Source organism: Centroberyx affinis, unplaced genomic scaffold (genome assembly GCF_046629955.1).
Source record: "Centroberyx affinis isolate AG114_WGS23_722 - 3 ecotype Tasmania unplaced genomic scaffold, CSIRO-AGI_Caff_v1 ptg000984l_1, whole genome shotgun sequence".
In the NCBI taxonomy this organism is placed as follows: domain Eukaryota; kingdom Metazoa; phylum Chordata; class Actinopteri; order Beryciformes; family Berycidae; genus Centroberyx; species Centroberyx affinis.
Window position 1 is genome coordinate 185982 of NW_027279551.1, and position 26223 is coordinate 212204.

The following is a 26223-nucleotide window of genomic DNA, read 5'->3' on the forward strand; positions in this document are numbered from 1 at the left end:
ATGCAGAGGGAAGTGTCCCGTCGGTGGCTGGTCGTCCTGACTCTGATGTCGGTGTCAGTCAACGGATTTCCCACAAGTCTAAAGAGCGTTCCGGCTAAAGAGAGGAACACGTCATCGTCGGTTATCGAGGTAAAGTAGCCTATTTTGCATACTTTTTTTTAAAATGCAATAGGTTAGATTACGAGCAGAGAGTTTAGTTTAGTTTAGCCCGTGACTGTGATAATGTCACTTCCATTAGTGACAGGCTAGTTGCCAATTAATAGCAAAACTTCATCTCAGTTAGACCTGTGAGTACGCGCCAGGAGTTCTCTAAAACAGTGGTTCTAAATGTGGGGTCCGGGGACCACCAGGGGTCCTTGAGGGGGTTCCAGGGGGTCCCCAGCAAGTTGATGAATTGTTAAACTTCACCATTATTTCATTTACAAGAAGTTAACGCAGTTAGAGAATGTAGAAGAATGACTGTCATAGTTTCTCTGTTATCTCTCTGCCTACAATACAGATAGTCATGGGATTCTGGACAAAATCATATCTGACAATAAAAATATTCTCAGATTTGGGTCCGAGAGACAAAATCTCATCAAATGGGGGTGCATGGCTCTAATGTGGACTGAATAAGGGGTCCTTGATTTGAAAAAGTTTGAGAATCACTGCTCTAAGAGTGTTAACAGCCTAAATGACAGGTATTTGGAGTTGACAAGTCAAGCTCTTGAAATTATAAGGTTCTCTCTGACTTTTTTTTATTTTATTTCATTTATTTAATCAAAATTGAGTTACACATTCATTTTTAAATGTTAGGCTACTTTATGATTTATTCAAAAAGATAGAAAATGGCCTACATAATGGTTCAATCTTTGATGCTCAATAGCTGCGCTCCACCCAGCTAGATCCTTATAATTCCAAACTCATGTAGTGTTGAGTGGTTGTTTGTCCACTCACAGAGCTGATATGGCTCTGGGGCGGCTGGTCACAACTGTCATAAGTGTTAAATTAACTCTGCTGGGTGTGGATTTGATTTTGACACTTTCAGAGTTACATTTACACTGAGGATTTGGCTGTGCTGAAGCCATATGTTACATCTAAGTAGCCAATAATCCTACCTCTATCTTAGTTAAGTGGTGTAATTTTGCAATCAGTTCCATCCAGAGTACTAGTTAGACAGAACACTACATGTCTTTCACACTCATCACTTAAGAGTATCAGATTAAAGATCCTTGCTAAGTGGGTGTTGGCGACCAGACAGGGATGAGAAGCAACAAATGTGTTTACCGCCAAAGCTATTTGATAATTATTATCTCTGTCTCTGCATTTATTTACTTCTCCAGCATTACTATCAAGCGTGATGTGGCCTGTGTTCTTCACAACACGCTTAGCATAATGTCTAGGTATTTGGGCAACATGGGTTTTATGGCAGGTGAAGGGGCCAAAGTTCTCCCAGCTCAGAGGCAAAGGAAGCGAAAGCCTGCAGCCTGCAGATTTGACTCTTGATAGACAATGATATATGACAGGAAGCAGGTAATACTCTCTCTCTCTCTCTCTCTCTCTCTCTCTCTCTCTCTCTCTCTCTCTCTCGCTCCCCCTTGCTCTTTTGCCTTCTTGGCACCAAAGTCAACAGACGTGACGTTCTTTGTAGAGTTGTTTTTTATCCGTTTGCCCATTGCAAATCATTGGGAACAGAGCAGAGCCGAAAAAGAGTAAGAGCAAGCATGCATTTGAAGTTAGCAAGATGTAAATCAAGTCAAGCTGAGTTTGGTTGCCCTTTCTCTATATCCTCCTTCTCATGATGCACCATAAAAGATGAGAAATTGGATACTCATATTGGAGTTTGACCAGGTGTAGTTTCTAAATCTTGCCATAACTTGCATCTTATCTGACACACACGTGCATACAGACATGCACAAAGCTCTCCTTTCTTTCCTGCGTTTCCACCATTATATTTATTGAGGATGATAACTCATACCTGACTCATACTCATACCTGATGGAGGTGCAACCTGCATACAGCCTTCAAGCGGCGGAGTAACCTCCACTTCAACCTGCTCAGACAGAGCCTCACAGTCGAGCCTTATGAATGAACGAACGGATCACTGGGCTTCAGGCTCTTGGCAAGAGAGCGTGGCTTACAAACGCAGTCATTGGAGAGGTGAAGGAACGTTCGTGAGTAGCCTGTTTGAAATAAGAATCAAATGTGCAACTCCGTTCTCGGTTGAACCGCGAGATAACAGAGCTGCTGGTTCAACTTTTGTTCCTGGAGTTCTGTAGACCCTGTGTGTTCATGCCTAAACACCCCCGTTTTCTAGCTTTTCAATGATACTGGGGACGTTTTGGGGCATAAACCGTTTGCTGTGGGAGTCAGGGTCTGTAGAGGCTTTACGGATCCAGTTACCTCAGCCTCAGGCCACATCCACACTAATAGGTTTTCGCTTTAAAACGGCGTTTTAAAACGAAAACGATCTCCGTCCACACGAGCGTTTCAGAAATAATCTCCGTCCATACTAGCACGCCTGAAAACACATATCACATGACCATTCACGTACACTGGGCATGCGCGTGCCGGTGTAAACAGGAAGCAGATTGTCTACTCTGCGGTTGGTTGCTTAGTTGCAGAAAATACTACGGAGGAAGAACAGCAATGGCGAAAAGTATGACCAGAGATTTCTTTGCTTGGACCGACAACGAGGTGGAACTGTTACCGAAAGTAACACAAGGGTATAAGGCGGTCAAAACATAGATTGGGAGTCGTCGCAAAGCAAATATGGCGAACTTATTACGTCGTGACTGATAAGACCCAATCAGGGAGCGAGCGTGGGTGTCTGCACCATCGTTTTCAAAAGTCTCCGTTTCCGCCCATTTTCAAACTAAAACGGGGTCAGCAGCGTTTTCAAAAGTCTCAGTTTTAGGGGTCCGAAAACGCCTGAGTAGTGTGGACGCTAGGTGTAAACGTAGCAAAAGTTAATGTGTTTTAAAACGAAAACGTATTAGTGTGGATGTAGTCTCCGGCTAGATGCCGTTTCAAGGTAGACAGTTCATCAAGATGAGTGACAAGTTCTGGGGCGCGAACTTGACGATTTGAGGTAGAGGAGGGACAAGCAATACACTTCCTGTCTGAATGGAAAAAGTTCCATGGTGTAGCGTTTAAACAATAACTTCAATGGTGTATCATCTGCAAAAGTCTGAATTTCACATCTGTTATGAGGCTTCCCAGCTATTAGTCCTGATACCCTGAAGATATGAAACAATCCTGTATTCTGCAGCTAACTGAACCATGACCTCAGTGTATCATTACACCCCAACTATCTATATCTCTGCATTGGTCGACATTTCTTCAGCCTCCAGTTTTCACCTCCGCTCTCCCAGCTCCACTCTCTCTCCTCCCCTCTCTCTGGGCTCTGTGTTTTTATTAAAGCAAAGCGGTTGGGTTCATGTTGCTCACAGGGAGCCTCGGAGCCCGACTCGGTCCGGGGTTTGCAATGTGAACTCGCCGTTTTACACACAAACAGCCACTTCACTTATCCAAACTCTGGCTCTGGAATGCGAACACAGAGATATTGAATGTGGTTCGGAGGGGGGGACACATTCATTGAAAACTCACCGGGGACGGGATGCAAGAGGCACTGGTAATCGCTTAGCCAAATAATAATCCTGGATGGACAGTCATCCCTTCTCCTCGCTCCCAAGAGGCATGCTGAAGCCGATGCCACATTTTGCGGAGGGCGTCAAATTCTTGAGCCAGTTCAAGTTTAAGTTGTGTGCTTTATTATGGTATAGACTGTGTGGCGTGGAGAGCTCTCAAATGTCCTGCACCCTAATTGAGGTAAAGATGAAACCCTATACCATAATCTGTCTATCAGAATGCATGCTCTATGTGATGATGGTGTGTAAGCACTGGATTCTTTGACTTGGTGGGTTTTTAATGAAGAAACACGAGCTAGTGTTTCACTGGCACAACAGTCGTGTGCTAAGCTTAAAGATCCAGTGCAATGAGAATTGCATTTCTCAATTTCATGGTATAATTTAACAAAGGACCTGTTAATATAAAGTTACCCAAATTATTACAACTGTGTGGAGATGTCACTAAACGCCCTTTGAATTTCTATGCCAACCAGTCTACTTCTGGTGTAAATAATGTCACATACACCCAGGTTTTAATGAATGCTCTGACTGGTTGACAGTATGCATAAACCTGCAATAAGCAACATCAGACCTTATAACCAATCCTGAAACTAATGTGTGCTATGTGGAGATTTCATTCAGACATAATGATATAAACAAATCTGTTTTCACCTCTTTTCTAAAGCTTGTTGTTAAATTTCGCTCCGGAACGAAGCTCCTCCCGCTCCATTCAGTAGCTTTTAATTTTTTTGAAACTAGCTTGACTCCTCCTTCGCTGTTTGAAAGCGGCCCTCACCCCCTTGTTAAACTATAAACTTGCTACCTACCTCTACACTTGTCATTGTGGGACATGTAACCCTCTAAGAAAGATCTGTCAAAGCGAGACTGGTAACTATTAGCCTTTATGCACGGTTCTTTTCGATGTATGTCCTTGGTAGGCCTCAATAGTGCAGTGGCTTTGCTGTGTGTTATTTACAAGTGTGTTGTGGTTTCTGTCGCCCTCTAGTGGTCAGAAAATGTTCAACCTAATCTGGTGTCCCATAGTCTGCCAGACAATAGCAAGTCAGTTACTAGCTAAAATCTCTGTGCCTCCATTGTTGCTGGGTGCCGAAGTTCCAACCACCATATTTGTTCCCCAAATATAAAAATATTGGCATGCAGTGGAAGGTTCAGGTCTCACTCAGTCCTACAAGCTTTGTATCATCTATCCATCAAAAACTGAAAAAAAAATAAAAACATGCTCCTTGTGTTAGAAATCCACATCAAGCTTATCCTGAATGACTTGAAATCATTGCACTTGATCTTTAAATGTACATACTTGCACACACACGCAACTGCATACATGCACATACTAGATGCACACACATACACAACTGCATGCATAACACTAGGATTTTTTAAAGTCTCTAGCAGCTCTAGCTCTTTGCTTGAGATGCTGGTCCAATCCGCCCATGGATTTCTCTCTGCGATCCTGAAAAGCCTTAATTTGCTTTGCAGGGTCTTTGTGAATGATTAAATAAATGTTTCCATGCAAAGTGTTACTGTCAGTTTTCCCTGGGAGATCTTGGCTCCGGTCAGGACGCTACAGTGCTAAGAGAGGTCAGGGAGAGGGAGACGTCCATCCTGCTGTCAGAAGTATGCCGCACACACTCATACACACTCACACCCTCATTTGCACATAGCACTTAAATGTATTGGCACAAATGCTGATATCCAGCGTAATGTTCAGTCCTTGGGTTTCACATCGCATTGGCCATGGCAAAGTGTTTAAGGGTCCGGCCAAGAATACAGCGAACTGGCAGAGTTATTAATACACCAGCAAATGGATGAGAAAAATGACTTTTTCCTCCATTCAGTGTGATCAAATGTGTCCATTTCATTGAATCAGGACTGTCCCACTCATCTTTCCCCTCTTTCCCTTTAAACTGATTCCAAACTGATACTGTAGCATTCTCTGGGTGACAGTCATTTTACCCCGGGGGCATCAGAAAGGTGATAATTGATCTTCTCTTCTCTTTTCTTCTCTTCTCTTCTCTTCTCTTCTCTTCTCTTCTCTTCTCTTCTCTTCTCTTCTCTTCTCTTCTCTTCTCTTCTCTTCTTTTCTCTTCTCTTCTCTTCTCTTGTCTTTTCTTTTCTTTTCTTCTCTTCTCTTCTCTTCTCTCCTCTTCTGCCATGTATCTGCCTACATCGACTAAAGCCTGTAATAACATTCATTGCATGGCTGTTGAATCCAGGCCCAGTCATTTAGCTGTAATTGTTTTTTTTCCCTTTTAGCACAGATATTCACATCACAGTTGTCAGTGTGATGCAGTTCATGACTCATAGAGAGGGGGGAAAAAAATGCTCATTGGCTATTGCATTTCTGGAAGTTTGTTCGTGCCGTAATTCAACTTAGTGTTGGAAATGTAATATATCTGGACAGAAAAATGGCATCTGCATTGTGTGTGTGTGTGTGTGTGTGTGTGTGTGTTACATACAATCATAGATGTGAACCAAGGCAGGAAACATGCGATCTGTGGAGAGGAGGCTTTGATCAGGTCTACATCCATCATTTCTCCACCTATCTTTCGCCCTCTCCTCCTTTCTCCTGACATTCCTTCAGTCTCTCGTTTCGTTGGACGCTAACCATTTTGTTAACCATCCCTCTCCCCCTTGCTCTTTTTCTTTCCCCTTAGCCTGTTTTAACTACTCAAATCTCTCCCACACTCACAAACCCTTTATTTGTATCACCAAATGTCCTTTCTCACCCATTACTTTTCAATTACATTATTGGCCTGACTGTTAAATAGAGACATTTTTACCTAAGTAAAATGGAAATGTTTCAATATTTAAAACTACACTTGCCATTTTCTGACATTCGCAAATAGCAGTGAAAGGTAATATTTGAAATTTGTGATGCTTTATACCAAAGAATGCCAAAGGGACAAAAGAGGCAAAAGATCTAACGTTGTTTATTAAGTTAACTCAGTTAGTGGGAATGGGATGCTCTTCTCTGTTGCAGCCCCACTTTGTGATTTAGGCTGATAAGATGGCTGGATTTTTCATTCAAATCTTGCTTAGTACAGCTTTAAAGTCAGCAGCTTCAATATAACACTCCTGTTCCTTATGCTTAGCTTAGCCACTTATGCTGTCCTGAGCCAAATTGGAGCCAGACATAGGTATTAGAATTAATTGTCATATCAAAGATATTCTCAAAGAAGATGTCAAAGATGTTTGAACAGATATTGTATGATAGAGACCATATTCATTGTCTTTTTCTGCTCTCAGGTGATATCTGAGCGCGGTTATGGAGATGTCCAGCAGAGTCTAGAGGAGGTCCAGCAGCAGAACCAGCTCCAGACCCTGCCGCCCGCCCCGTCTTCCCCCAGGTCCAGGCACCGCTGGTCCCAGCAGCGTCACCAGGGTGTTCTCCCCCAACCTGAGCCTGAGGAGGATCCCGAACCCTTCATCTTGGACCTGAGGAATTTCCCAGACCTGGCTAACGCAGACATGGGCTCACAGAACCCCAACATCCAGGTAGGAATTCGCAGTACGATTTAGGTTTAGCTCACTCTTCTCATAGCATCGAGGACTCATATCGTCACTAAAGCGCAGTTGTTCCAAAATGAGAGCGGTCAAAGGAGGTAGGGATTTCACCGAGTCCCATTCCATCCATCCTCTCCTCTTCCCTGTCTATCTCTCTCCGTCCATACCTCCCATCCCTCTATGCAGCTGGTTTGAGTCAGAGCAGCGTCTTAAATTACCCCATGCAAGACCTTTAACAGTGGGGAGCTTCAAGTTGTCCATGAACCTCAGACATCTACACAGGGTTTAGAGAAATAGCAGAAAAAGAGAGAAAAAAAAGGAGAAAAGAAAAAAAAAAGCATGACAGCCAAATGTAAAAGGTCAAAAGTAACTGTATTAGTTTAACAAGATCCTTTTTCAATGTGACTGCAGGTTCAAATCCTTGCCAAGAGGCCTTTAAAACCAAAGTACAAAGAAAAGTTTAGTTATAACTTGTGGAGTGGATTTGGATAGAAATGAAGTTAGACTGTGGGAGAAATTACATGAGAAGGCCACTTATCCAGATATCAAAAAGTACTTGTCTTTCTCGCTCTCATTTTTTCTTTTATATTAAGGAAAATGGGTCTACCATCCGAGTGGGACTAGACCCATCCTCCGTATGGCCCAGACAAAGTTATTAGCCTTTCCTTCTGGAGCCAGCGGTGAATATCCTGTGCAGGTTTTATTGGGCTTTCTACCTTGTTATCATATCAACTGGAATTCACTGGTCATGAGTGTGGAGGGTCAGAACCAGCCAACTGGGTGAACTGGACAAAACCCTTGTAAAAGTTTGTGCTAAAATTCCAAGTTACACGCAAAAGATAAAATAAGCTCATATGTAACTTTAGTGATCCCGGTTGGTTGTTGCAGCAGCTAAACAGTAATAAGATTCAGCAAAGAAAATAGAATACACATAACATTAGAGTTAATGTGGGTTGTAGAAACATACACAACCAACAGCTTCAACACTAGAACATGTTAAGTAGAAATGTACGAATGAAAAGTATGAGAAAGAGTATGGATTACAGCATTATTAAGGTGTGCCAAATAACAGCAATCTATAACCAATTAATAGAATATGTGAATATAAAGAAAACTAATTCACAGCGTATATATAGGATGTGCAAATGTGTTGTTTCCAGATAAATAGGTCTATAGAAAGTATCTAGTCATATAGATGTGCATTGTAAAAGGCTATTGACCTTATCAGTATATTCAATTTACAGATGTACATACAATTTACAGAATTTGGATATGTGCATTACTAGCTGTTCACCTTGTCAAAAACTCCTACACTTGGGCGAACCATGTGTAGAGAAAAGTGACAATGTGCGAGACGCATGTGTGCATTATTGTCTTTTCTCAGTATCACTATCATTATTAGAACATATTCATGGATCGAGGGATCAGCAGTGAACGCGAGAGCAGCTGCAACAGTCGTCCACTAGCATCATCATGGAAATACAGAAGACAGACAGGCAGGGCTTGAAATTAAAAATTTACTGTGGCGGGTAACATTGTAAAGTTACTAGCCAATTTGGCTGGTGATGAACCAAGCTCTAAATATCACTGCATCTATTTGAAGCAGGCTGCAGAAACAATCATCCTAGTCCTAATCCTACATTTCCCATGAACACTATGTCGTGACGTGTAATACAACCATTGGTTACATCCAAGCATGTGTGGTAGAATCGATTGTGCGAGACCGTGAGTATAAAATGAAAACAAAGGAGGGGAAAAGGCAAAAATGGGGACATTTAATGCCACCACGAAAACCACAAGACAGTACAAAGCCTTGTATCGATGAAATCCACACAATTTGAAATCAACGCAATTTATGAATATCAGTGAAATACTGTAATTTATAGATTTATTATGCTATATCTTTTATTTTTACTAATACTTATGCTTAAATTAACCCAGTGGCACTCATAATCTGGTTTATTTCAAGAAAAACATTTTGGCTAGTGGAAATTCTGATTGGCTGGTAACTTTAAATCTAGTAGCCATGTTGGCTGGTGATCAAAAAAGATAATTTCAAGCCCTGCACACAGGACCTCGCTTATTGTGTAGGCACGTGACATACAGAAGACAGTAGACTGCATAGCATTATAAGAACAAGCCGACGTTAAAGCTACAACTACGCAACTTTTTTCCTTTAGACAGAAAGCATATTGTTCGTTTTTTAAAGGGATTTGTCTGTCCAGCGCTCACGTTTCTGACTGCTTTCCTCCATTATTGTTGTTGCTATTGCTTCCCTGCTATTGATAGGCACCACCAGCTCACTCCTGGCCACACAACATGCCAACAGCAAATGGTATACACCCCAAAACACCCCGAACATCATTGAAAAAGCCAATTTCAGGCAAACGAGGGATTCACGTATGTACACACAAGGTCACAAACAGACCCAGACTGCATATTGTAGCTTTAAGTGGTAATGTAATATGAAAGTACAACAAAAGAACATTGAACAATAGGATAGAATAGAAATTCCCCATTGCTGTGGTTAGTGTGTTAAGGTGTCTTTAGAGACTGTGATTGTAAGAAAAAGACGAATACAGGAACAGCAGTAGAAAGAAGAAAGAGAAAGGAAGAGAGACATGTGCCTTCTCCCTCTCTCTTTCTCTGTTGTCTTTTATTCAGCATCATGATGTAATCTCTGTCTTCAGGTGCTGGTTTGTCTTTATAAACAGTTGCAGTCGGGAACATAAGCAACCGGGGTTGTGTCTAGACCTGTGGATGGAGAAAGAGAAGTGTGTTTGCGTGTGTGTGTGTGTGTGTGTGTGTGTGTGTGTGTGTGTGAGACAGAGCGAGAGCGCAAGAGAGAGCCAGGACTAGTTATCAGTTCATCTTTCCATCCCTGTATCTTTTTCATCCACTTCCCTCCATCCCTTCCCCTCCAATGCACAATGAGCTTGATTCATAAAGGGAGCGTACCTTCTAATCTAATCTTAAAATAAAGGCGCTCGTTCTCCTGAGAAAGATGGCATTTATCAATTTGAACTAGCAGGGAGATCGTTCTCTTCCTCCGCTCTGCTTTGTACCATCAGTTCTCTGTATGTTATAACACACGGAATTGCAAAAAAGACCACTATTTTATAATGGTTTATAAATCAAACAAATTTTTTTAAATAAATAATGCAAGATTGTTAGAATAATATCAGTGTTTAAATTTCAGATGACTTCATACGGGAAGGGCAATGTACACTCAGTGGCCACTTTATTAGGTACATGTTCCATTTACATAGCACATAGCTCACTCCTCCAGATAGTGAGTCACAGATAAATAAACCATAGCATGCAGGCAGGGTCGTGAGATTCAGTTATTGTCTGACTGTTTGTATGTCAGAATGTTGATTTAAGAGACTTTATAGGCTGGTGCCAGACAGAAACGGCCACCTTTGACTGCTACAATGTCAGTGTCAACAAATCAACCTTATCAGACTATTCACTATATTTTTGCACAGCCAATTCTCCTCTGCACTTCCATGATGGCACCAGAAGTGGTTGATTGGATGTGACACAACTGCAAAGCCTCTATGGATAAGCCTTATTCTCCATTGTTAAATGGCCAACATCCTATCCTGTATTCTCTCTACTGTTCTGTTCTCATTTTCTCCTCTCTCCTCCTCTTCTCCCCTCCACGGGAAACTAGCAGGGCAGGACTGGAACAAACAGGAACCCTCACTACCACTATAGAGCTTCCCAGGAATCCAGTGGATCATCATAGATCAGGCCAGGCAGTCAGATATTGTCTCATTGGACATGCAGGTTGTTTGCTACATGAGGGTTGTGTTGTTTGCTGCTGTGGACATTGGACTTAAAGGACTACACCAACTTTTTGTTTTGTTTTGGCCCATTTGTCACCTTTCCCAATATCTGACGAGAGGATTGGCACCAAAGTTATCTCTGTATCTCCGGTAGATAGCTCTGTCTGGTGCGCATGCTAACGCTTTAGCATACAGTATGTTAAGTAGCCTAATCGCAGGCAATTAGCATTATCCAAAGTATGAAGATAAACCTTTTAGTAATCCAGAGTTGGCATTGTTTTTTCATTTTCAATCTCAGTCTTTATCATTAGTGAAGTCCATTACGAACAGCGCAAAAAAACTTTAGCTGTCTAGCTAACTTTGCTCACTTACTGTGTAAACAAAACAAGTTATGCTCCAAGTTTCAGGGGAATGGAGATTTTTTGATTTTTTTTTACCAATCCCCTAAACAAGCCTGGCAGGTTTAGACCCATCATTAAAATGAACTAACCATCCAGCCTGCGAGCTGCTACAAGTTCTCATTTTCTCACTTTTAAGATAATGCTATCTGTCAATATCTCAGGTGATATCTTGGACAGATTTGGACCAAACTTGGAGGTATGATACATTTTTGTACTATGTTTCAACTGATTGGTCTAATGGGGGTGCTATAATTAAAGGTCCAAATTTTAAACTCTAACATGATAATTCAGACACCACTGGTCTGATTTCCACAAAACTTGGAAGTATGAAGCATTTTGGCACTGTGACATTTACAAAAAATCTTGCAACTGTTCAGCCTAAGTGCCTGTTTCATTCATGGGGGATGACATGTTTCACTTGTTATTTTTTTTCTTGAGGATATAAGGTGGAGAGAAATAGTTATATTAATTAAACTAATGAAACAATATTGGTTTCAGTGAGATTTATCCTCTAAGAATGGTTTACCCAGTTTAGATGCCTGTGGGCCTGTCCCACTGAAACAACATTTTAATTTCCTCCACGGTATATCATCACACAGTCTTGAACCTCCATTGTCAATGAATGGAAATTTGTGAACTCATATGTCTGAACTTTTGTATCCAAGTATATTAGGGTAATGCTATAATGCATCCTGGATACAACAGACCTTTATGGAGCTGAACTCTTCACTAATACAAATCAAACTCTTGTAGGAGTAACATACTTGAAACCTAAAAATCACTGGCATTCCCCTTTAAAATTTTAAAGATGAATCAGGCTACTGATAGTATTGCTAAATTCCTACTCCTTTAATGTTATGCACTATAATCGTCATTAACTGTTGTAGTTTTCTGTAACTGCCCTAAAGAAGCAGTTTTGTGTGAGCCATGCTACTCTGTGGCTATATGGCCTTCATGTCTGAATGCATTTTCTTGGGTAATTTATAGCAATTAACTACTTCATAAGATTACAGAAGCAATTGTGCTAGATGTTACTATTGGCTGGTCGCTGAGGTATTCAGTCAATTTTGGCAAAGTTGCTGAGGGTAATTGTAATATGTGAAACTACACTGTAAATTTCCAGCTTGCATAAGGTTGACCTTTTGAATAAGGCTTATATTATTCTCTTGGTGACAAATGCAAATGCCTTTTTTTAGAGCATGAAAGGTAGTTTTAGATTGCAAATATGTCTGTTTGTGGTGTCTGTTTTTCCAAGACAAAGTCAGCATAACACTTACATTCATTATGTCCATAGTTTTCTCTCCTTGTGTTCTTCCAAGAGTTGCTAAGCGTCATATACTTTGAACAATAAGAAAATAGTGGAGCCAAAAATGTATTCCACGCCTTGTGCTTTGCAGTGAAATCAGGTTGCCATGCATGCACCAAACAGCCTTGATGTCTATTGGAGGAATCTGATTTGTTCTGTATATGGGAATAAGAAACTGCCCAAATAAGTTGTACTTGTATTATAAGATGTTTGAGGTTGTAAAATGACTTGCAATCCTATAACACAAAGGTGCAAATACAGTATGTACTCCAATCCATAAAGTTGAAGAGCAAAATGTGTGTGGCATGTCCTGTATAAGGTTGCAACACAATCTGCAAACGTGATCGATTTTGTAGTTGTGAACAACTATTTGCAAATGTGCAAACACATTTTGCGAACTTGTGAAAATTCCTTGTGGTTGGTGAAGTGAAGACTGGGGTGGGCCCACTGTTGGCAGCTATGGAGGATGCAGCTGCCTTCCAGTCACCACTCAGGAAACAAAGTCCCTTGTGCTTTAACTAAAAACACAAGAGTTGAAAGTTTTTCTACACTGCAAATGTTTTAAATGGTTCACAAAAGGACATATTGATTATAGCTCATAATGTCAAACACATTTGTTTACAAAATGTATTTTGCACATTTGCAAAAAGAGCTGTTCACAACTACAAAATACATCACAATTTTGAAATGTGGAGTGGAGTAAAGAGACAACCTTACAACAAGCTTTACAACATTTTTTGATGTTATTGTCATATCACAGCATTCCTTATCTATATTGCAAGTAATGAGGATTAAACATAATTTTGAATGCAACCAGACCTCCATCCATCAGTGTACGTATTCTATGCCTTTGCTTCTGTCAGGTGACCATCGAGGTGGTGGACGACGCACAGACCGAGACGGAGATGGAGATGGACTTGGCCAAGGAGGGCCAGCGTAACGACTGGTCGGTGTCCTCCTCGGAGTGGGCCAACAACCACAAGAAGTTGTTCTGGCCGCTGTTCTGGGAGTACCCCGAGCAGGCGGAGAACGGGCTGGGCCGAGCCAGCCTGGAGGAACACACCGAGGACTACAACTATGATCCGGAAGAGCCTGTCCTTAGCGGCGTGGGAGGAGACTGGGGTGGTCACTGGAACAAAGAATGGGACGCCAAGGATAACTACGGTAAGGATTCTCTCAGAAACCCAAAACAACACAGCTTTTATTCATATTGTATTATTAATATTATCATCATTATTAGAAGTAGTGAGATAAGATCAGATGAAACTTTACTGATCCCCATGGGGAAAATGGGTTGTTGCAGCGGCAAATAGCAACAGGATACAGCAAAGAAAAATATTGCAAAGTACACATGTTGTCAACATCATTGTCACGATCAGAACATATTTATGGAAGGAGGTAGCATATGAACAGAAGATTTGTCATATGTGCTGAATATATGCTGAGAATGTGCAGAAATATGTACAGATCAGAAACCCAGTTCAAGCAAGTGCTTTACAGATTACAGTGCAGTGCAGGCACTCTCGTAGTTGATGATGTGAAATACAGGCCGTCGCTGGCAAAACAGTAATGGCGTCTCCCGAAGCAACGAGCGGTAACGTTGACATTAGTAGAGTAAACACAGCCGTAAGTGCAGTTATTGCAGAAATAGACTCAATAACAACAATTAAACAAGAACAAGAGTATGCACTAGCGGAGTTTCTCGGCGGAAAAGACGTTTTCGCTGTTCTGCTGATTTCGCCCTTCTGCTGATTGGCTGAAGGAGTTTGTCTGTCAAGGCAAGTACTCCATTCCAGACTGATCAGAAACAGAAACAGAATGTGAGGTCACGTGATCAGGATGGTCTTACCAGGCTAGACTTCAGTGCCCTAGTTGACTTCAGTTCCCTAGTTGACTTCAGTTCCCTCCTAGTTGACTTCAGTTCCCTAGTTGACTTCAGTGCCCTAGTTGACTTCAGTTCCCTAGTTGACTTCAGTTCCCTCCTAGTTGGCTTTAGTTTCCTAGTTGACTTCAGTGCCCTAGTTGACTTCAGTTCCCTCCTAGTTGACTTTACCTCCCTCCTAGTTGGCTTCAGCTCCCTCCTAGTTGACTTAGTTCCCTCCTAGTTGACCTCAGCTCCCTCCTAGTTGACTTCAGTTCCCTCCTAGTTGACTTCAGTTCCCTAGTTGACTTCAGCTCCCTCCTAGTTGACTTTGCCTCCCTCCTAGTTGGCTTCAGCTCCCTCCTAGTTGACTTCAGTTCCCTCCTAGTTGACTTCAGTTCCCTCCTAGCTGACTTCAGTTCCCTAGTTGACTTCAGTTCCCTCCTAGTTGACTTCAGTTCCCTAGTTGACTTCAGTGCCCTGGTTGACTTCAGCTCCCTCCTAGTTGACTTTGCCTCCCTCCTAGTTGGCTTCAGCTCCCTCCTAGTTGACTCAAGTTCAAGTTCAAGTTTTTATTTAACACTCATATGGCAGTTTTACATCCAGAAAACTGAAATGCATGAGCATTTACAATGCACACATCAAAATAAAAGCGTAGTAATTGAACCTTATTTTATAGTTTTTCATTTAAAAGTCTGATTTAAAATATGCTAAAACATATCTAAAAGCTTGGAGCCCAAGTTCATGTGGCTGCCCTTAGAAGCGCCACCTACAGGTTCAATGCCAAGTTCTTCTTCAGTTCCCTAGTTGACTTCAGTTCCCTCCTAGTTGACTTTACCTCCTTTTTGGACATGTTTGTTCTCTTATGTGATTTTTTTTTTTCACGTTTACTTCAGATGTGAAAAATTCAGTTAATAGGTGATTTTTTTTTCATCACATATGCCAATATTTGTTTTGCATGTGAAAACCTAATTTCACATGGAAAGAGACAATTCCCAGGTGAAAGTCATTCTCATGTTAAATTTCCTATTTTCCATGTTCACATATGAAAACCAACATGTGTCCAAAAAGCACATGTGCTTTGAATTCACATATGGGTTTTTATGTGACTTTTTACATAGCCAGCCTTAACCTGTTTGTTCATCCTGCCTGCATCCCAAGCATTGATGTTTAACCAGTTGATGCTGCTTCCCCAGCACATGACTGCGAAGAATAGAGCACTGCCCACTACTGATTGGTAGAACATGTAGTGAAGTCTGTTACATACATTGAAAGACCAGAGCCTCCCCATGAGGAACAGTCTGCTCTTCCCTCTCTTGTACAGTGCCTCCATCTTAACAGTCCAGTTCATTTAGTTGTTGGTGTGAACAAGGTAGTTGTAGGACTGAACCATCTCCACCTCCTCACCTTGGATGGTGACAGGAGTCGGTTGGAGATCCACCACCAGCTCCTGACATTGAGCTGCAGATGGTTCTCCTTGCACCCCCTAATGAAGCTCTCCACCAGACTCCTGTCCTCCTCCTCATTGCCCTCACTGATGCTTCCCACAATTGAGGAGTTCGAGAACTGGAGGTGACATGACCCAGAGTTGAATCTGAAGTTAGAGGTGTCGAAAGTAAACAGGAAATGTGACAGGCCTGTCGCTGTTGTGGTCACAGTATAACATGTTGTGCATGTTAAACCATGTCCTACCAACAGATTTAGATGTCATTCACATCCTCTCTGGGAAAAATGATCATTTTGGAGGGATCACTCATGGTTATCTCACATACTGAATCATCATTTCAGTCCTGTAGCTCAAGAGCACTTCAGCTGCAATGAACGTTGTCATCACAGATTGGATTAGCTGCTATCTTGATTTGTCACCTGTCTTACTGCATCTTCTGAACTTGGAATATAACACAAAATTAAATTATTGCTGCTGAGAGATGAAACCTTTCTCTAAAATGCCTTCTCAGGAATTAAATTTTAGATTGGCAACCGTGCATTTTGAAAATATACAGTGGGTTCTGAAAGATTTTCATAAGCCCAAGGGTCATAAAAATGATTAATCTGTAGAGGACAGTGGAATATGTTTAGCCCTCTGTTCAAGTAAAAACAAGAAAATCACCAAATTTGGAATTCGGAGGTTTTCGCCTGACAGCAGCGATATACTAAAACAGTTTGCATGTACTGTATGTTGTATATTGAATTACCTGTCAATGGCACTTTAGGTTGTACACTGGCTCATACATATAAAGTCCCATCCTAGGCTCTCTAGTACAACATTCTGATACTAGGACACTAAGACTAGATTATCAGTTTTGATTCACACATTACACATGAGACATTTACAAACTACCGTACTAGTTTAATTGGCTTATAGCACCATAGAGTATGTGTAAATTCTAAAAACAAACCCCCCATTCATGTGACACATTAGGGCACACAGTGGGGTACTCTTTCAAAACATGCACGGTGGGGGGAGGTAAGTGTAGATGCCTGGAAGGTTTGCTTGACAACCTCTTATAAAAGAACACTTTGAAAACATCTCAGAGAGCGGATGCAACCCCCCCACACACACACACACTCACTCCCCAAGACAATAGTGAGATAAGGTTTCTCAGCAAATGCTTTGTGCACTGTAGAGCTTTCCGCTTGTATAAAAAGGTCCGAGTGTTTGGATGGTGTCCCCTTATCACTGCTGTGTGTGTGTGTGTGTGTGTGTGTGTGTGTGTGTGTGGAGGGTGGAGGTCAAATAGGCCAGGGCATGCTGGCAGTAAGCTGTCTGAAGATGTTTTTGTTCTGTTGACTTGCCTGTCTGAGTTTGGAGGGTGGGCACCCTGTTCTACACACACACACACACACACACACACACACACACACACACACACAGTCTCCCTCTCTCATGACATGATTTATGATAGGGTCTGCTCTCTCAAGGCCCACTACATAAACATGTCCAACACCACACACACACACACACACACAGGTTCCTTACTCACAGCCAGCTCCGTTTAACTCACTGTACACTGATTTTGATCAACGGCACACATGCAAAAAGAACAGTGAAGTACTTATGACAACCTCAGGGATACAGACTTTACATTTGTAGTGTATATTGGCCTAGTGAATATTCATCGAAATCGGAATTTACCTTGAATTTACAGGATTTTGTCTTGCTGACATTGGTGCATACTGGCAAGTTGCAAAGTTCCACAGTCTTCTGACAAACATGGTAAAAGCTCAATAGAAGTGAATAGAATGAGATGCGGCAAAGGTTATGTGCACTCTGGAGAACCTACATTCCGGTGTCATAATGTGCCGTGTCTGAACTACTGTACATAAGGTTGTGCAGACATTAGCACGTGTAGAAGTGCACAATTGAGCAAAACCACTCGGGTGTAATAAATACCTTGGTAATAAATCGTGATAGTACTCGGTTTTAGGAACAGTTTTATTGGATCGTGAGGAGTTTGTCCTTTATTCTCTATTAAATAAAGGTAATAGTGAGGCGAACAGCCCTCTGTGATTAAGTCTTAACCAGGTTAGTACGCAGTCACCTTGTAGTGGAGCAACACATCACTATCCACTTATGTATGTGGTCAGCAGTGGCTTGCCCAAAGTCGTTATTAGTCCCAAAGACAGAAACCTGTTGGAGATGAGTTGGAACCTGTCCGATTTACAAAATTCCATGTGTTCACTGAATTTGTACCATTTAAAGGAAATACACAAAACCCAGGAAGCACATTCTTGGATATGAGTTATGTATTTAACCCTGTTCCCCTGAAGGAAGGGATGGAGCAACAATTTAGACACTATCGGAGCACTTACCGACCTGGTATGAAGTTTATACAGTCATTTCTCTAGGGCTTTGTTTTTCCAGCACATAGGTGTGATGTGAGAGGTGCATTATGTAAAATCAGCCTTTGCAAATTCCTACAGAACAATGTCTGGAGTGTCACGTCATCCACCTTATTGAACACAGAATATGAACATATCTGCTTTTGATGCCATTATAAGGTGACAGCCCATAGAGAAGTGACGATTAAGGAAGTATGCTTGCAAACACAAGTCTGTTCCTGGTCTGGCGTGAACTGTATATCTGCACACACTAAATTCAGAGGTTCGAATGTGGCTTCACTGAGTGCTTCTAGCACCGTAACCAATGCTGCTTTTCCACCGCATGGTACCAGCTCAACTCACCTCGCCTCGCCTCGACTCGCTTTTGGTAGTACCACTTGGTTTTCCACTGCAGATAGTACCCCCTCAATGTGCCCCCCCCCCCCCACAACTGGTCGTCATAGCGACGCCATGACACCGCATTAAACTGCCGTGACGTAATCTTCAACGCGATATTGAAGGGATGGTGTTCTTGATTCTCGGTATATGGCTGTTAGTCACAGCAAGGAGACAGATTTTATTTCAGAAGAGGCTGAAGGCAGCAAGACAACAGACTGCTCTCTGGTTGCTCAAAGGCGACGCAAGAGGGTAAGCTAACCTGGTAGCTAACGTTAGCATATATGTCCCGTGTCACGCAATGATGACGATTCTCTATGACCAATCAGTAGTCTGCAGTCTTTTCACGTCACCTTTTGGTATCGCCTCAGCTCGCTTGGAACCTCGGCGGAGGTGCTACCAAAAAAAGTCCCAGGTACCAGGTAATATGGTACCTGGTACCTGGTATTTGCCCAATGGAAAAACCAAAAAGGCAAGTAGAGTCGAGTTGAGCCGTGCGGTGGAAAAGCGGCTCAAGTCCCACAGTGAGAGGTAAGGCTTATGCACTGGTTCCAGTGAAGTGTCACACCAAAGTGTGAACGAATTTGTTGAGTCAGGGCAGTCCTAGGTTAGTTTGGCATGAATTCTGCACCACCTCCATTTGGAAGATCAAATTTTATGGTAGAATCATTTTATTAATGAGGGCCCTAGCGAGTGTTTCATGTCATCCACACCTTATTGCTCACTTCTGCTGTGCTTTTTCTCTGCAGAACTCTCCCTCTGTCTTCCTTCTTTCCCCTCTTTCTTACTGTAGGCCTCAGCTTCCTATGCCAGCAATTAGCCCAATATGGCTGACCTTGTGGCAGTGGAGCCAAGCAAAATTAACAGCTTGAGGAGACATGGAAGCAAACAAGATGAACTCATCTCTTTCATCCTATCCCACTGTCCCATTATCTTCCCTCTGCCCTCCCTTCTTTCTCTTGCTGGCTCATTCACTGAAGTCGGTCTTTAATCCATCTTCCTTATCGCTATTAAAGCTGCACTAGGGAACTTTGCATGTTGGCAGCAAGAGGTAACTGAAAACTTTGAACATCAATATCCAGAAATGATGTAAGGTGACTTCATGGCCGGTCTGTGATGCTCTATACCAAAGGGCAGAGATGTTGGTGAGTCCAGCTTTCTCTGGACGGAGCACTAGCTCACTGCTGTTTAGGAGACAGTTTGGATTTCACTCTTCTGTTTCAACTCGTCAGTTCCCGTGTGTGTAGAGATTTCCTGCCAGCAACCATACCGATGCCAGAATTGAAATGAATAGGATGAAGCTACAGTGTCTCAACTGGAGGAGATGGGACGCTCTTCTCTGCTGCAGCCCCACTTCATGATTTAGGCTGATGAGACGGCTAGATTTTTTTTTTTACACAAAACCTGGACGAGTGCAGCTTTAAGTGTTGTTCTATGTCTACTCTCTTTTCCTGTTTCCCGAATTACCCACAATTATGTGAATGGTGGAGGGATATATGTCAGGGTGGGGAGTTGGAGGGGGGGGAATGAACTGGCTCTTGAGATTAGAGAAAGGGCCTGTTTTGCGGAGTGCAACACTGTTTGTGTTGGTACAGTCCACTGCGCTCTAAGTGCATGAGCTTGCCAATGACATATGTATTGCAACCTGGAGACACACACACACACACAATTTCATGTGCTCACACTCTCTCTGACTCTCTCTTTCGCTCTCATACACAAACGCCAGCTGGCCGCACTTCCTGCCTGATCATTAGTGCGATTATGACTTTCCTGAAAAGTATGCAATATTCGTTTAGTTGCGGTGCGTCATTAACTTCTGTGTGGAAACAGGTTTGAGTGGGAATAGGTCCAAATCTGTAGGGCTAGTTACTGGCATGCTTTTCTGCTGACCAGAGATCAGGTCATAACAGGTACGAAGGCTTAGTATCCCTGAGTGTGTCTGTGTAATCCAGTAATTCTCAACCTTATTCATATCAAGGACCCCTAATTTAGTACACAATAGGGCCACGGACCCCGATTAGATGAGATTTTGTATGTCTGAGAATATTTTTATTGTTAGATATGATTTTGTCCAGAATCCCATGACTAGCTGTATTGTAGGTAGAGAGATAACAGTGAAACTATGATCAAAACAGTCATTCTTCTACATTCTCTAATTGTGTTAACTTTTTAGAAATGAAATAATGGTGAAGTTTAACAATTCATCAGTTTGCTGGGGACCCCCTGGAACCCCCTCAAGACGCCTGGTGGTCCTTGGACCCCACGTTGAGAACCGCCGGTGTAATCGACTGATGCACAATCAGCTTAACCGCTGGCGGGCAGAAGTCCTCCTCACTAGAGACTAAAATCTGGGTCACACATTGGGAACATCACACCTTCATTTTACACATCACACCTTTTTTTTGCAAAGCATCGGTGCATAAGAGCTTTCCAATCAACAGATATGAAATGACATTGCCGCACATTGTTGTTTTTGAGCGTCACATTGCAAAAAACACTTGTAGAAAAAACAGCTGGATTTGGCCCTGAAAGTAATTATGCGTTCAGCTACTGCATTAGTGCTCCAACTGTTGGAACCATTCTGAGAGCTGAGTGAAGATTTTTTTTTTTTTATAGCAAACAGCCGTCATCGCTGCAACTACAAGAAGAAGACTTTCACTCCTGCTGGTTCCTTTCCTCCTCCTCCTCCTCCCCCCCTCCCTGCTTCTCCTCCACAGCCTTTTGAAGTTCGCCCCCCCCCCCCCCCCCCCCCCCCTTCTCCCTCCCTCCTCCTGGAAGCGTTGTTTAAATACAGAGGAGCACGTCTCCGAGGTCCCACGCTGTCGTTCCCCCGGCTCTTTTCAGCCGCCCCTTAATTGCATAACACGCACACACCAGCTGGGCGAGGAATTCACAAGGCTAACTTCAAAGAGCGGGCCCTTTAATATATTACTTTCCTTTGGTTTTCCTTTTCTCCCTTCTGCGCGCTCCCTCTCCTCATCCATCTCTCATCCCCCCCCCCCCCCCTTTTTCCTTTTCTTTCAGAGTACGAGGAGGAGTGGAGCGACTGGTCACCGTGCAGCGTCACCTGCGGCCACGGCACCCAGAAGCGCATCCGCTCCTGCGGCTACGCGTGCACGGCGACCGAGTCGCGCACGTGCGACCTGGAGGGTTGTGCCGGTAAGCGGCGCGATCTGTGATGTCATGATTGTAAAATCTGACTACACTGCTAAGGGGGGATTTGTGTTATTAAAGGAGTAGTTCACCCAAAAATGAAAATTCTGTCATCATCTCCTCACCCTCATGCCAAATGAAACACAGGTGAAATTTGTTAGTCCATATAACACACAGGGAGGTTGTCAGCACAACTTGGTAGCAGCCTTCTCCAAAACAACTGAAGTCAATGGGGACCTGTTCTTTAGAGTTCCAAAACAAAAACAGCCAAACAATCACACTGTGAATAGAAAGACCTATACACCATTATTTGTTGCAAATCAATCAGCTGTAGTTCAGATTTGCACTAAATGATGGTGTAAATATACTGTAGGTCTTTTTGGAACTCTGAAGAACTGGTCCCCACTGACTTCAGTTGTTTTGGAGAAGGTTGCTATGGAGTTGTGCTGGCAGCCTCCCTGTGTGTTATATGGACAAACTTCACCTGTGTTTCAACTGGCATGAGGGGGAGGAGATGATGACAGAATTTTCATTTTTGGGTGAACTATTCCTTTAAAGATACAGTGCAGTGATTTCAACTGAGTCAGGAACAGTTTGATATTGATTTCTAACACAATGAGCATCAGTTTTATTTTCAGTTTTTGATGGTTAGATGGTACAAAGCTTGTAGGGCAGAGTGAGAGCCGAACCTTCCACTGCAGCCAATATTTCTATATTTGAGGAACAAATATCCGGTGGTTGGAACTTCAGCGCCCAGCACCTGATTAACTATGCATACCGTCGACCAACCAGGACATTCATCAAAACTTGGGTGTAGGTGACATCATTAACACCAGGAAGTAGATTGGAATTCTAAATCTGTTTGATTCTGTTGAGTTTTTCAAAGGGCGATAGTCCACAATGCTGACAGTTATACTGATTTGGGTAACTTTACATTAACAGGTCCTTTGTTAAAATATACCATGAAATTGAGAAATGCAAAAGAATAGCCTTCTGAAACAGTTGGATGCAAACTAATTGTATATGTGTTTTCCTTAAACCCCAAAATCAGCTTCTAAACATGTGCAAATATGACAAGGACTATTCTAGCTTTAGGTCTTTCAGTTACAATTTTAGATGAGCAGTCAAACTGCTCGGAATGTGTTTAAGTTTTAATAATAAGAGATATAAGAATAAGAGAAGCCTTTTATTTACTGTGTGAGACAAGCAGTGTAACTAGTCACAAGTCCAGAGCCAATGTTGAGTGTGTTTGGACTTTTACCATCATCTGCCCTCCTGCTCAATCTAGCTGTGCGCACACACACACACCACACACACACACACACACTTCATTTCTAAACGTATTCCTATGCGCAAAATGCAGCTGTATAGTGTGTGTGTACTGTGTACACATGGCATTTGTGAAGATATGATAATTAAACCATTTTAAGAGAATTTACCACTTTCTCCCTCTGCCTTGTAGACAACATGAATGCAGTGACTGAGCTGACACCCACCCAGACAACCAACAGCACCGAATCTCTGGACACTAGTATGTAGAGTGTGTGTGTCTGTGTGTGTACATCGCCTGTGCCTGTCCCATATCGCCACAGATCTACAGTCAACATGCTGTGCTCCATTTTCTTTTGGATTATTTAATGGTGCGCTCCATTCTGTGGTGGGTTGCTAAATCAATCAATCACAGACAAACTGAGAGCGCCTGGTTTGGATATTTGGAAAGCTCCCTTCCCAGCATGCCTGAAGGACCGCTCCGCCGAGGCTGTCAAAGACACTATGAAACACCGGCCGCTCCTCCCAGAAACGTTTGAATTGCTTTTTAGTTTTCGCGTTTTATTGCTCTCCTGCCGCTAAGCACCGGCCGGTGAACATGATAGTTCTTTTCGCTCTGCAAACATAACAAAGAATACACCAGGAGGAGGAGAACATGATATAGTGTCTGACATCCCCCCCCTCTCTCTCTCTCTCAACCCCCCATCCACTATGGAAAACAAACAGAGAGAATAGGTTTTAATTTGACCACAAGCAGAAACGGGTTTTTATATTTTATGTGTTTTTTGCATACAGCAGTCCTCAGCAGAGTGTTCTAACCCCCCGCTCTCAGCCAGGATTTCGGGGGTTCAAAGAAACAGATTTTGACTCACTTTTTTTCCGACTGGCACTCTCCTCTTACTAATCAAAGCCATCTTAAATCTTAATCCACCTGAGAGCCGATACTTTTATTGCATCCAAAATATTTCCTGGTGAAAGAGATGTCGATTTAGAACAATGAGATCACTAACATGTGCTGTGTTTAGATGTTCGTTAAATTGGCACACTGAGGTCAGACGTTCAGTAACAGTGTAGAATTTTAATGGGTTTCTGCTCCGTTTTTGAATTTAAGTTTTTGCATTTGCGAACTTTTGCATAGTGAGGGGATTTGTATAAAAGTCCTAGACCGAGAGACAAATTAGTGACTCTGTAGTATTTTGACAGTTTTTGGAATGACTATTGGAATACTTGCCATTTCCAAGCAAAAACAATAACTGATAATTAATAACTGACTTGCTTGTAAAATACATGGCTATCCATTGATTTTATATACACATGCAGCTAGGGCAAACATCAAACTTACCACCTTAAAGGATAACGCTGGTGTTTTTTACTGCATTGCTTACCGTCAACAAATCCTATGAAAATAACAAAATCAACAATGCGTTTGCTCTACTCCCGTTACTTTCTGACTTCCCACGTACCGTTTTTAGCCTTCAACCCGGAAGTCATTGGCTCCAACTGTAAGCTAAAAACCTTGAAATACAGCTCACAAAGACATAGTTTCAATTTTAAAAATCGCTAACTGTTACCATGAAAAGTCAGGCTGTTGTAGTTATTACCAAATCACATTCAAATGGGAATAAATTCTTCATTACGCCGGGGACTATTTTCGGTGCTATGGAACTACTTTCCTGAGATGGAAAACGTGTTTACAGCCGGCTTATTAAGTTGTGTGAGGAAAAAGTCGGCCGGCCCAGTGCATCGTGATGATGAAATATGTTAACCAGAGCAGCGGCATGGCTCTTTGACATGTTTTTAATAGTTTTTTAATACAATGGAGTTCTATGGCTGCTGGGACATGGCTTTATTGGGCATCGGCTACATAGACGAGACTTGCTGGCAAAACAAAATCATTGCTGATTTTGTTATTTTCATAGGATTTGTTGACGGTAAGAAATGCATTCAAAAACACCAGCCTTATCCTTTAAATTATAATAGAATGAGGTCATTTTTTTAATCCAACCTCAACCTAGCTGTCCAAACCAAATACAATAAGACTAACCAAGCTAGGGAGCAAGGAGGAAACGCCACAGAGCATTTTTACAACCAAAGCCAAATGGTGTCACTGCCATGCACACATTGAAAATAACTCTTCCTCACACCACAACTAGCCACAACCTTTTAATTGACTGGTTAGCCAAAGGATTTATTAGTGTAAATGTGGGACTGACAACAATATGATTCTTTTTTATCTTCCCTTTCTCTCATTTCAAACCGCTTGTAAACCCCTCAGTTATTTTTCATTTTGTTCCACCATGCAACTTGAAATGTTGCATGGTGTACATTGCATTGCTCGAAGGGGTATGTGCACTGAATGACAGGATCTTCACAAATATGGTCCTTTATTGATGAAAATCATTTAAATGTGCACCTAACCTTGCCTGGGTGCAAGATCAAGATGTTTGATGCACTGTGTTAGATAAACTCAATCCCAGAAAAAGTCCTTGAAGAATTTCAAACTGGCTCAGGTCTGGTGCAAGAGTTGTTGTTTTTTTGACGAATCCTAACCTCTTTCAATTCCCCTCCTCCAGACGTGGACAGCTGTGAGAAGTGGTTAAGCTGCAAGAACGACTTCCTCCAAAAGTATCTGCACCAAGTGCTCACAGAGCTGCCCAGCTGCCCCTGCTCCTACCCTTCCGAGGCCGTGTACAGCGCCGTCAACATCCCGGACGCCAAGCTTCACAAGACCTACCGCTGGAGGGACGCGAGCGGACCCAAAGAGCGCCTGGACATCTACAAGCCGTCGGCCAGATTCTGCATCCGCTCGATGCTGTCGTACGATAGCACCACGCTGGCGGCGCAGCATTGTTGCTACGACGACCAGATGAGATTGATAACGCGGGGGAAAGGGGCGGGAGCGCCGAACTTGATCAGCACGGAGTTCTCGCCCGAGCTGCACTACAAGGTGGACGTACTGCCTTGGATCCTGTGCAAAGGGGACTGGAGTCGTTTCCACTCGGTGCGGCCGCCCAACAACGGGTTGAACTGCGCCGATAACCCCCCCGAGCAAGTGTTTCAGACGGAGCTGAAAGAGGCGAGGGAGTACTGA

General features: G+C 42.5%; 1 protein-coding gene across 1 annotated transcript; it reads left to right on the plus strand.

Annotated features, from left to right (window-relative positions):
• ism2a (isthmin 2a) lies at window positions 1-26223 on the plus strand. Its single transcript, XM_071522391.1, has 7 exons — window positions 1-134; window positions 5197-5224; window positions 6912-7124; window positions 13495-13795; window positions 21735-21869; window positions 23326-23394; window positions 25706-26223. The coding sequence occupies exons 1-7, from the start codon at window positions 1-3 to the stop codon at window positions 26221-26223; spliced, it is 1398 nt and encodes a 465-aa protein (XP_071378492.1).